The following is a 13295-nucleotide window of genomic DNA, read 5'->3' as shown; positions in this document are numbered from 1 at the left end:
GCTCGGTCTGCAACCTGGATTGGCGCGCATACGTCCAATGAGTCGAATGTCAAAAGCAGAGTTTCGAGTCTCTACCAACGTCATGCAGCTTGATTTATACCCTGAAATGAAAATCTTGTAGAAACTTCGATCCTGTTCTGTAGTCTTATACGTCTTATTATACAAAGATGAATGGAGATGCTGTCATGATGTGGTCATAATGTAAGCTATCATCATCTGTATTTTTCTTGCCGCTTGCAGCGGCACACTACGGCGCGCTTACGAAGTTTCTTCGCGTCTCCGTCTCTCCGTGTCTCCGTCTCTACCACCGCGACCTCCTTGCCGCTGTGTAGGGCCGTTTGATTTGAGGCGAGGAATATTCCCTGGATATTCAAGCATTGCGTGGCGGTGACGAAGCCTCGGGGAATGCCGTGGTTCCAGAGCTAAAATGCAGCCAACCGGCAAGGACGGGTGAGTGTCCTCTTCCTTAGGCGATGTCGCGTCTGGTGTGACGGAGATGCACGTTAGCGATCGCTAGGTTTTGCATCGGCTGCTTCGGGGTAGAAACTTATTTTCATTTCAGGTGTAATGAAAACTACGTTCGACGACGCCGTTGCGCGCGCCAAGTTTCCCGTTTGTTTAGAACTACTTGAATGATCATGGGTCTTGTCACAGTAGCAATTCACTGTGCAGTTACGAAATCTTCGACGAGTGATCATGACCGCTCGCGCTGTGCATCGACGCGCCGTGTGCCTATGTATCAGTATATTTGACTGTGATCTCGTTGACTGCATGAGAGAGCTATTGAGCGGGCTTTCTTTAACCTCCCGAAAGGCTCTGAAGGGTTACCTTGCGATTGGGCCACTTTCGTTTGACGTGTATCTAACGGAATTAAATAACACAGTTATGTTTGTGATGACCTTCAACAGCTGTGTCGTCGGTGGACCATCCAGCAAACTCGCGCGCGTACGCGGGCGTTTGAGCAAAGATGCCGACTTCCTTTTTAAGTTCCGCTCCACCCACCGCTGCGCGAGGGCGTGCGCTGCAGTTCTCAGCGCGTAAAGTGAAGCGACAAAGCGAAAATTCACCGCGGGTGCGCCGCCGGTCTTTGGCCGCTTCTCGGAAACAGACACTCCCGTACTTTGAGCCAGTGCTTCATGCTGTGTTGGCGGTCGTCCAGCTGTCTTGTGCGGCCGTCGCAGCAACAGCGGGCCATGCGATTGTGGTCAGCGCACCGCTAGCCGTCTCTCTTGGCAGCTTCGGACTTTCGGCTGCTCTGCTAGCATGCGAACCTTTTGCCTCTGACCCACATCGCACCGTTACGGCACGTCGTTCGGGTTTCAAAGTGCGCGTACCGGCATCGGTGGTACAGTGCCGTACGGTCGGAAAAGATGATTCATTACGCAACTGACGTGACTAATGCTCTAGCGAAACCTTCCGAACTTCACCGGTAGATGATCCATGCCGAGTTGTCTGCCGTGCAGCGTGCAGTTTGGGGCACTTTGGACACCTTTTTCTTTTCTTTTGTTTTCGTACTTGCGCCTTTGCTGAGCGCTCGTTGTTCTTGCGCCAGCGCTGTCGTGCATGTTGAATGGTTCGCTTTTGTTTAGGGTCCGCGTAAGCGTCCACCGCCGCGTGATGGCGGCATCTGCTGGAGAAAGCGCTGCTCCGCCTCGGAGCAATCGGCGCCGCGGCAGCCTTGTGAGAGCGGCGTGACCCAAACGCAGCCACCGATTGCGACCTTGCCGAGCCAACGAGCTCGCGTGCCTGCGCCTGAGTCACTACTCGTCGGCCCCCTCCGCTCGCGGCGATGCCTCCGTCGTGAGCGCCTTCCTTGCGCGTCCTCCCAACGGCGATGCGCGGCTGTGGTGGGAGTGAGCGAGCGCGTGTCTTGTGTGCGAAGGCGTTGGCGGCCCTTCTCTGGTCTCTCTTTGTTTGAAGTGCTACGCAAACAAAGGAAAATAAAGGATGAGCGCGTGCAGGTGCATGCTCGAATGTTGTTGCACATTGTGTTGTACTCGAACCTCAAGTAATCCAATCTCCAAGTGGTGTTTAACGGAGGTGTAATTTTCTCTGTTATATGTCAACTAGCCCAGGTGGGCAGATGAATTAGGAAGTGTATGGGGACAGGGTGGCCACAGCTGACTCAGGACAGGGTTAATTGTTGATCATTGTGACAGCCCGTAAAAAAAAAAAAAAAATGCGTTTAATTTGGTTGTCCAGTTGGTTTCAAACCGGTAATTTTAATTCCAGTTGGTTTTCAAGAATTCTAACAGGAATCCCATTGGGGCTTCTCAAGTATGTTGTATATAGGCATGCACCTTTTTGTAAAAATTTGCTTATGAGTATTGTGCTAATGTAAGTCTCCTTTCATTTTCTAGTGCCGTGACCTCTTGCGTTACCATCCAGCGCATGACTAGCGCTTAGCGACTAACCAAACTTCGTTTTGCATTGCAGTCACTGCTTACTGCTCATATGAAAATAGGCGCCATGGATGATTGATCTTCATTACGTCCATCAAATACACGGGGGGATATGCTTAATGTGCTTGGTTTTCTGGCAAAAGAGAAAAGTGGGCGGTACATATCAGGGGCTTGTTGTTTACTTGAGAACAAGACGAAATGCTTGCTAACTTTCAACATTGGTTTATTCAGGGGCCAACAAATGCATTGTGCACCTGTATCCATGCATTCTGATGTAAACAGCTAGCACCATCTATGTACACCTTCTTTTCATGAATAAACATCCTAAGGCACACTCACACCGGAGTGCCAAGTGCTTTTGAATCCACTCAACATGGCATCCACATTGTCTCTTTTTTTTTGCATTTGTAATTTGCAAGTATCCTAACATAATGTGTTAGGAGCGGAACTTGAGCCTCTTTGCAATCTTGCCAGTAAGGGCATGTACCGCTTTGAAATTTGGCTGCTCTGCATGTTGCAGTGGTTTTCTGTGCCAAGTTTCTCTCGTGAAGCAAGCTTTCTTGGAAGGCTGTGTTGTGGGTGCTGAGCAGACAGCTTTTCCGGTGTCCACCATTTGTCTTTGGCTAAACACGTTTGATGTTTCACTGATTGGCTAAGCTGCCGTTGCGTCGTTAAAATCAGATCATCATCATCTTCTGTTTTAGCACTGGCAGCATGTTTTGTTAGGCTCCAAGCAACCAACTAGCCCAGCTGTCTGCAACTTCATATAACTGTAAAAATTTATCCTTTGGCTCTTTTTGGGTGTGTTAACCCTTTGACACGCCATTTTGTTTCCGCTTGTACAATGCCCGCATCATCCATTCTCTCACATTGGTTATCAAAAACATTGTGACATAATATGTGCAAGCAGAATCCGATAAATCAGACCTACAGTAGCAAGGAATGTGCACAGGGTCCCGACTGTCCTTTGTCTGGCACAACACCTTTTATCTGACTTTGACCTTTATTGTCCACATACAGGTATTTTTGTGTTTAGGTGCCAAACTTTAAAAAACTCCTCTGTGCTAACTAGTAGCCTATTCAAGAGCAAACATGGCTCACAAAGTGCCAAATTATAGTCCACATTCTTTGAGAAGTAATTTAACATTGGGACTTTCCTGGATTTTTCGTAATTATGGATAAACTGGTGTCACCCGCAAGTACAGTTTTTTAAAAGGCTGGCTGAGCAGCCAAAGCAATGGGCTGTGCCCCCTGCTGGTTGTGGGAGCAAGCGACAGCTTGGCTTGGTGGGTGGGCAAGTTGTGTGGTTTCAAGTCTTGAAAATGGCATTTCATCTGATCACTAAAATTAAAGATAAAAAAGTAGAGTCATTGCTTCTTCCTTTTGACTGTAATGACACTGCAAAAACGTGACTGAAATGTTCAAAACAAACACGCAGCTCGCCCATCCACCGAGCTGGGCTGTTGGTTGCTTCATTCAGCAGATGGAGCTGCCTGTCAGATCAGCTGCTTGGTTTCCATCGGCAAAAACTGTACTCCCAGCCAACAGCACTTTCTATTCAATTCCTATCTTTTTATTTAATTCACCGCGGCATAGAGTGCTGAAAAATACCTTCAAACCAGTGGGCATGTAGTAGAATGAAGGATGCAGGAAAGCCTTCCAGACAGGAAGTCATGTCTACATACGCAGAATCTTTCTTTCATTACCTTAAAGAAGTTTGGACAGCAAATTATTGGCTGTGTGTTTTCATGGACCCTCACATAGACTTTGCTTCCATCTCGTAATTAATTTGCAATTGGATTTCTTTTCTTAGGTTTCAGTTTCAACTGTCAAAATGGTGGCAATGACAAAGTTTAGTTTTGGTCACGTCTGGCATTAAAAACATGCTATATAATCACTGCTGCATTGTTTTAATTCACTACAACTTAGATGCCAATGTACACCAAAAGCTCGAATGACAGTGAATGCCCTTTTTGTATACCTCATGGGACCTTGACATTAGAGTCATAACCTCCATGTTGTTGTTGTAACTGCAATAAAGCTCAAAAAGAAATTCAGTTCTAAACTATTTATGGAGCGCAGGCAGTTTCCACTCGGAAATTTATGTTTATTTCACATGTCAATTTATGTATCGGTGAGCTAATGGCTTGCATAGCGGTGAAAAGAACAGAAAGGGTCAGCATATACCGGCATTTTATCTGCACGACAGCTGTAACTGCAGGCTTTAGGAGACCAGTACTGGTCACACCTAGCTTACAAGTGTTGCAGACAACAAGAACCTAACACAGGAATTTCAAGCATGATAATGGAGAATCGCTGCTTTTAATCATGCTCGAGAAATACATGAGCTGTTTGTGGCTGGCTAAAAATGTAAGAACATTGGTCATTTCTCCTGAGTCAGTCAGGTAAGCAGTCGCAAGTAATAAACTTTTTCATTAAGGAGAGCCCATTCAGCCAGGGTTCTAATTTTTGTAAGTGTTCTATGTGCCAAGTTCTTGCTAAAATTTATACCATGTAAAGTGGTGCTATCCTGTCTAGACCAGAATCACTTAATGTTCCGGTGTAGAAAAAAAGAAATTAGCTCCCACACGTACATATTTGGACATGACGCTACATATATGAAGATTTGTCAGTGTAGTTCCGATGTGGTACCAACAAGGAGGGGCACATGCGACAAATCTGAAATTTTCATAGTATAAGACAGCTTTGCAGCAGTGTTAGCTATACAGTAATGTTATGTGTGAACTAGAATATACACTAGGTTGTGCTACTCGTTGTGTAACATTGTTGTATGCCAGTAAACTGCAGTTCCCTTCATGACATATAACAAATAAAGCAAATATTTCCAGTTTACAGTTTTTAGAAAGCATGCCTTTTGTGGCTATTATAAATGACCTCTTCCTTATTAATTGGCTCTGATTACTTAAGTCAGGCTATTTATGCACTGGATCTTTTGTTCGTTACGCACCCTGGAGTGCTTTTTGCTTGCCAATTTTAGATGCTAAATTTACCTTTTATGCTATATATTTAGTAATCATTTGCCTCATGTTGTATTAGGCCTTTTTAATAATGAAAACCATTGATAAATTAACCAACAAGCTTCTGGGGTGAAACAGTGTGCGCGCGACGAGCGCATTGTGTTGATTGTGGTCTGTGGGCAGGTGCTGCTGAGCCCAAGATGGCCACGGCAGCCGAGCGGCCCCCGTCCTTTGGCGAAGAAGTGCCGCGGCATCCCCAGCTCTGGCTGCCTCCTGTGCCCCGACGCCGGCCTGAGGCGAGTGGTGGTGGGGTGTCGCCCTCGGCCTCTGCGATGCGGACCAGCTTGCAGAAGCTGTCAGAGGGCAGGAGGGCGCGGCGCCTCACCTTTTTCCGCAATGGAGACCGCTTTGACCGAGGCCTGGTGTATGCCCTCTCGCTGGAGAAAGTGCGCACGTTTGAAGCTCTCCTGGAAGATTTGACACGCATAATGGTGGAGCTGCCTATGGTGAGTTGAGAGCCTTTGAACAAGCACACGTTTCTGCCGGCCACCCGGAAAAGGGGAGTACCAACTATGCACAGCAATGACCATCGGAAGCGATAATATCCTGTGGGCACTCGGAGAAACTGCCAATGAAAATGGACACTCGTCGTTTCGTTTTCACACCTCCTGTTTACTACAGTATTTGCATCCATCAGGGGCTTGCAGTCCAGCAAAGCCAACACACAAGGCTAAGCAGGCTACGTGTCATCATGAAACCTGCGTTTGAAGTGGTATCACACAGCCAGTGCTTTGCATTCAGGTGCGCAAGGGGAGCGTGAAAGGAATAGTCTCGGTCGCAATGTAGCTTAAAGGAGTATACACATCAAATTTTTGCTTGCATGTTTTCTCCTTTCAAGTGATGCATTAGACATTATTTGCATGGGTCACCCTTGGTATTTGCCTACGACCGCTAAATAACTAATAATTAAATTTCTTCTTCTTGCTGTTTTGGTTTCATCAACCGATCTATGGCTGTGACGTGTAATTGGCAATAAGGCTTTCCTTTGTAGCCATAAGGCTGCGTTCAGGTGGATGCCAATGAGTAATTACTCCCTTATTACAAATCTACTCCGCCTTGGAGGATTCCCCTAAACATCTGACCATTGTATAGCTGGCGTTTCAGTCATGTGAGACATGAAAAAAACAGCAATATAACTCCTGATATGATGTTTGTTGTCATTCCAGCTCATGAAGCAGAAGTGTTTTAGTGAATTAGTGAATTTCGAGGGTAATCGTGCACTGTATTAAGGGTTTTTTGGTCTTTAATGCCAGTCATAAGCTCTAGTAAGGTCAAGAAACTGGTTAGTGTAGATAGGCTGTAAACACACTGGTGTTCTCTTGGCTACCAGGTTTAAACACTTTAAACACTATCTTGTGCCTTCAAACCCACATTAACAAAAATTCTCTTATGTTAGAGTGTGCCTGGATGGACGTGCACACGCATTCACCAATCATAGCCATCAAGGTAGCTGTGACAGTACAGTCATGCTAGCCGTTTACGTATTCAACAGCCAGTCATGGAAATTTACAGATGCTTATTCCAAAGTTACAGCGAATGAACAGTGCTGTCTGGTTCACGCAGTGATGACACAAATATATGATGAGTTTGAGAGTGATTGCTGTTTATTTTGGCGGAGTTATGACTACTGCCTTGTTACGTATTTTCCGGTGTATAAGACGCGGCTTTTTTTCGAAAATCTTGCTGGTGCGTCCTATACAAGGGTGCATCTTATATGCGAATTTTTCATCTTTTTTTTGCGAGTTCATCGATTACTCCGGTTCATGCTCAAGCTTTTTTCACCTAAAATATATCACTACCAATAACGCGGTTGTAACACGGTTAATACTTCAATACCGGGACCGCCGTGCGCGACATTCGAGGTGATCTTTATCATGAAACGGCGGGGATGACGACTTCCGGGATCACAAACGCGCGGCTGTTTCGGAGGCCCCAAGCAAAAGTAATGAGAAGCGCCAAAAGATGGTGACAATCGCGCTTCTCGCCATTGTCAAGACAAGCCGGCGTTCTTTTTTAGTCACCCTTTGCAACTTTTTTTGCTCCGTGTACGTAGTGCATGTTTCAGCCGAGTTGCTTCCAGAAATGGGTGAACCTTTTGATAGCGCATCTGAAGATGAAGACTTCGAAGGTTTCAAGTAGAAATAAAATGTTGTTATGGACATATGGGGAGCTGTATCGTTTTTTCTTTCGTTTTTTTGCTAAAACGTGGACGGGTATGGCGTGAGTGTTGCCTTTTTCGATCACTTAGCGTTGCTTAAGAATTGCTCACAGGTACGGTGCATTTCGCGATAGTCGCGCAAGCGTGTTTAATTAAGCCTCACTAACCTAACTGGGTAAACTGGGGTGCGTCTTATACACGGGTGCGTCTTATATACGAACTTTTTCAGTGACAGCTTGCATATATGGCAGGTGCGTCTTATACAAGGGTGCGTCTTATACACCGGAAAATACGGTACCTGAGAAATGTGTAGACACCTTGCCCCAACCACAAAGCGTTAGCTGGGGATCCTCATGTCCTCTAGACTGAGTATTCCAGTCTTGGTAATAAAGAAATGCGTCTATGTAATGGTAATGATGTGATAGCCTGTACGGCCTGATGTTGAGGGTCATGATAGAGAGCGAATGAGGCTGCGCAAGGTGTCTCATGACTGTGGCAATGGCAGTGACCCAATTACAATGAAGGTAACATGACGCACAAGACTTGGGCTACGGGCACAAGGCAGTCGTGAGATCATGGACAAGTCTGTGCCATGCCAATGTGAAGACGTCGCCACTGATGCCAACTGCACAAATCCAGGCAGTGAAAACCAGGGCTGTAAAATGCAGTCATTTACGAAGTTTGTGAATATGCACGACCCAGTTGCCTTGCTGCAAATGTGACGGGTGCCTGGCAGCAAATACAGTAAAAGCTCGTTAATTTGATCCCCGTAAATTCGGAAATCCGGATGATTTTCCAGCTGAGCACTGTTTCGGACGCTGGTTGGCTCATCGCTGGTGTTGGCACCGCTGAGCCATTCCCTTTGCTTCCATCTGTGTGGTTCCATTCTTCCAGTGCGCCAAAACTGCATGCTGATCTCGTGCTATTGTTTGTGCAGGGAAGCCTGCTCACACATGACTGCTATTTTCTTATTTTGAGTGTGACACAGTTGCGGTGGAGCTCCACTGCATTGTGCTGTGAAGGTTGGAAGCCTTAAGATTTTGAAGCTGTTCTGCTTCGAAGGGCATCCCAACGGTATACCTCGGAATAAAGCATTAAAAGAAACATGAAAAATAGTAGTCATTGCCATGCTGATCTCATCTCAAAGTTGGGCAGTCCTTCACCAGATAAATTTACCATGATGCTAGCACTTCTTGTCAATTGGCAGTTTTTCGAGTTCATTTGATAATCTAAAGTTTCAGTTAATTTCAACATTTTTTTTTGTCCTTTGTAATTCAAGCTGATGAGCTTTTACTGTATGTTCTCAATGACGTAGTAGTAGGTGAGTGCAGCTCTCTGTGGTTACAGGTGTGATTGCCTCATTGCAGGGCGTTCGGTTCATCTTCTCAGAGGATGGACGTGAGAAGGTATCCCGTCTGGAGCACCTTTGCGAAGGCTCCGTCTACGTGTGCTCTTCTACAGACCACTTTGTGCGTCTTCCATACGGGCGCCAGGAGCCGCCTCGTCCGCACTGGACGCTGGGGCGCAGCACCCGTGGCATTCCCGGCAGTCCATCATCTGCCACCAACCAGAGCGTCCTGCCATCACACCACGGTTTTGTACGCCCCAAGCTCATAACAGTGAGTAGCACTAGAATTTCGAGCTGGTGTCACTCATGCATATCTGTTCACTGCTCAGATGGTGCATTTGAGTTGGCTGGTCATTATGGCACGGTGTAAGTCATCTACAGTCAAGGACAAAAGTCTCTGGACCACGTGTTCCTCAAACAAAGCCGATAGCTGCGCAGTAAGCCGACGACTGGAGACCGCACTTGTGGAGGGGAAAGTCAAAATTGTGTTGCTTCATCTCCACGAGTGTAGTCTCCAGCTGCTGTCTAATTGCAGAACTATCAGCTTCGTTTGAGGAACCCGTGGTCCAGAGACTTTTGTCCCCGACTGTACATGTTGGTCTTATTTCTAGTTTTAGTCTTGGTGTACCAATGACGGGATGAGAAATTTATAAAAAGGAGTACAGTCCTGCCATTTGGCCTCCTACTATGCTGCAGTTGCCGTCCTGTCACTTTCTGAGCTTGCTGCTGCTGCTGCTATTCATACCTGTCTGCTCACTCTGGTCTTTAAAATTTTTTCTGAGCTCTGGTATGCTGGTGGCTGCCACTGCAAGCTTTCTGCCTTGGATCTGTGCTTTTTTCTGCACCTCTTTGAAGAAAACAATACTGAAGACACTGGCACGGTTGTCATTTCTACCCCAGATCTCCAAACACAGCATTAATCGTTCCCACATGATTCTATTTTAACATGTTTGCGCTCAGTCATGGCTGGAACCTGGGAAGTTGCATATACATCAGTTTACATTCACAGTGCCTGATGAGATATGTTAGGTTTACTGTTTAATCTGTAAATGTTCTGCTAGTGTGCTAGAAAATTGCCTTTCGTGAGCAGTGCACTCGAACTCGCAAAGGCAGAAAGTAGATGTGATGGATAAAAGCTCATTGTGGAAACAGATACTATATTGTCTCATAGTTTTTCAAGAAATAATTTGGTAGTTTTTCAAGAAATAATTTGGTACCTGGTTTAGCCCATTTGCATGCACAACTTTATTACTCTGTGCAACGTACGTGATGTGGCCACTGCGAGTTATGGGAACAAATGCCTGACTGCATTTTAATGTCATGTGGAAGTGTGTGATCACAATTGTAGGTGTGTTTTAACTTGCGTGCTTGCTCTTCAGCAATTTTTGCACCGTGAGTAAAGTGGTAAACACTGACTGTGCCAAAACCGCGTACCTGTGAATGGTTTGCAGGTTATTCGCAATGGAGTGCGCCCCCGAAAAGCAGTGCGGGTACTGTTGAACCACAAGACAGCCCGGTCATTTGAACAAGTCCTAGACGATGTCACGCGAGTGATCAAGCTTGACTCTGGTGCGGTGCGCAAGGTGTTCACTCTGACAGGAAAACCGGTGAGACCACTTCACTGAACCTGCTTTTCCTTTGCCATCATTCAAACTGCGCACTCTTTAGTCTAGGCTCTCATCATCTGCAGGAGTTGTCTACGTGTGAAGAGCACGCAGTATATATGTGCGCTAACATCGAACAGAGTAAAGTTGCAATCCGATTCACTCCTACTGAATCCATCTGCTACAGAAGGCATTCTGCTTAGAACGTTTTGCATTATCTATGCGTAAATCATTTATTTAGGCACAGATAATGCAAGTGAGGAGAGATGGAGAGGAGGACAGGAGAAGGAGAAGAAAATGCATCATATCATTTCGCTGTTACTGCCACGTCATCCGAGTGTAATTAACTACTCACAAATTGCAGGAGTAGATAGTGATAAGCTTGTGGAGATAGAAGCAGAAAGAATGCGCCATCATAATGCATTCTTTGCAGTTCTTGTGGGGGTTCAAAGAGTGGACGCTTTCTAAAAATGTTCTGTTCTTAAACTGTGGACAAGAAACCTTGATGAGCAGCTCTTATTTGCATTGTGCATTAGGAAGCAGCAGCTATTTAATGCATTCATTGAAGTCTTTCTCTCTCTCTCTCTCCCTCTCTCTGATGGCACAAATCTGATTTGTTTTATTTCATTGCTGTGCGCACTTGCAGGGAACGAGCAAGTCCTCTTGTTCACAGTTCATTGATGGCAACATCTGTTTTTCTATGGCCTCGGGAGGTCGGCTCTTGAGCCAAACTGCCTGATGTTTGCAGGTGACCAGTTTGGCCGACTTTTTTGGACCAGACGACATCTTCATTGCTTATGGTGTTGAGAAGTATTCTCATGACGACTTCGACCTGGACTCCGAAGGTTTGTTCCTGCATTCTTTCCTCCTTTTGGCTGGAAGTGCAGTTTTGCAGTTGTGTGTGGAAGCCGCTAAGTTTTGGCAAGTTCATTTGCCTGTTTGTTACTGGTGGTTGTACTATTGTTTGAATACGACACATTGATGTGAAGCTGTTTATTCCAGTAGTCGCACGATTGAGTGTTTGTGCTTGAATCTGACCTGGTTGCATGTTCCATTTTTGCCTTTTCTAAGTATACACGTGTTCACCGCCACTACTGCAATGAGGAAATTACCAAAATATGATAATTACATTACCCTGATGATTGTTCACTCGTGTTTTTTTTTTTTGCTTGAAGGACTCCTCGATCTTGGCAACCAGCTTATTCACGTAATTCTTTGAAATTCAACTCGATTATTTGTAATCATTGCTTGGCAAAATGAAATATCATATTTTGCTGCTTAAAAGTGTTGCCCCTGGCATTTGGAGGAGCAAAAGGAGACACATGCATATCCTCACTGATCACTGGGCTCTCGCTTGCTCTTCCCCACCTTGCAGAGTGCAAGCACCTCAATGGCTCTATGCGAGTGCGGCGGGAGCAGCGTTTCTCGTGTGGTCGACCAATGTCCCCCGTTTCAGATGGTGAGAGCCTAGTTGGCACAGTTTTCTTCATGTTCTGGCACAGTTCATTGTTGTGCAAAACATTTCGGGTTCATTAATTCACTGTTCTCAAGTTAGTGGCACAGGTCTGTGACGTTTGTTCTTGTGTGTCTTGTTGCTTGTGCTTGAACAGTAAACCCTTTACAGTTTGTAGTCAGCCCTAATTAACTCCACGTGAAAACAGGGATAAGTTTCGAGATAAGCAAAGTTTACCGAAATTTTCAGTGTGATGAAAAATTTAGGCCTTCTACCTAGCTCTATCATGTAACACAGACTGAGCACCTGAGTACAGTCACTGACTGATGTTTCGGATTCTCTAGGGACCGCGAAAACATCGAAAAATTAGGCACTCCAAAAATTTGCTGGAAAGAAAAATTATTTTAACTTTTAATTCTCAGTATGATAAAAGAATGATCAGTAGTTTTGTGCTCATTATGAAGCTTCACATGGTTCTAAATCTCGTTGCAATCCTTTACACAAATGATGGGCAGTCACCGCTTTCATGAGCTTGGTGTTAGTGGGTGTGCTGCCGTCGGCAAAGTGTGGACGAATGCACAGGTTGGGAAAATGTCCAGACGCAAAAGCAAGCCTGCTGCTGTGGGAACTGACCGTTATACGGAGAGCCCAAAACAAAGAAAACCGAAGCTGGCAGTAAAGATAAGGAAGCAACAAACGGCCAAAGCAAGTGCTCCGTCAGTGTTGGCCTTTGGAGAGAAGCTTAGCAACTACTGTTGAAAATGAATATCAGAATGGGCAGTACACTACTGTATGCACTCTGCAATGGCTTGCCTATGATGTGAGGCATTTTGCCCGTCATCACAACGCCAATTTTGACGGTGCTGCGTCAGACCATTTTGGGCTGCAGTGCATTCCGTCATGGGTACAAGCTCCTGCCGCCATTTTCTTCCACTTCCCACCTTCATGAAGCCGTACACTGTCCATGCAATTTGCTGTTGCCTCTTCGCATTTTTGGTATGAAAGGACTCAAATGGCATTGATTAGTTCCGCAGACTACGACTACTATTCAAGTTTATGCAGTTGACGACGTCTGAGTACATTATGAGCTCGCAGCTACGTGTGCGCAGTATGCTAACCCGCGTAGAATATCAGCCCTGCCATTAAAGATGCTCCCTTTGAGCTTAGATGCCACTTTATTCAATCAAGTTTGAGATCCCCTTTTGAAATCTGAATTAACGAGATCCCACGATGCACATTATATGGCAACTTGGCCGTTGGCAGCGGTGCTGTGGCGAGTACAAATGAGGTCC

The 13295-nt window shown here is 45.6% G+C and overlaps 1 protein-coding gene across 1 annotated transcript in view; it reads left to right on the top strand.

The window, feature by feature from the left end:
- The first annotated feature begins 263 nt into the window (after positions 1–263).
- LOC149371516 (serine/threonine-protein kinase DCLK1) overlaps positions 264–13295 on the top strand; it is a 50175-nt gene continuing 37143 nt past the window's right edge. The window contains exons 1-6 of the mRNA XM_089565767.1: positions 264–450; positions 5564–5886; positions 8966–9217; positions 10398–10553; positions 11299–11395; positions 11926–12009. Coding sequence (XP_089421893.1) covers positions 5581–5886; positions 8966–9217; positions 10398–10553; positions 11299–11395; positions 11926–12009 — 895 coding nt within the window. The 5' untranslated portion in view covers positions 264–450; positions 5564–5580. The remainder of the gene's footprint in view (positions 451–5563; positions 5887–8965; positions 9218–10397; positions 10554–11298; positions 11396–11925; positions 12010–13295) is intronic.

This window comes from Amblyomma mixtum, chromosome 1 (assembly GCF_055824585.1).
Source record: "Amblyomma mixtum isolate Tamu chromosome 1, ASM5582458v1, whole genome shotgun sequence".
Classification (NCBI taxonomy): Eukaryota; Metazoa; Arthropoda; class Arachnida; order Ixodida; family Ixodidae; genus Amblyomma; species Amblyomma mixtum.
The sequence above is the reverse complement of the archived record's forward strand: the minus strand, read 5'-3'. Positions and strand labels throughout refer to the sequence as shown.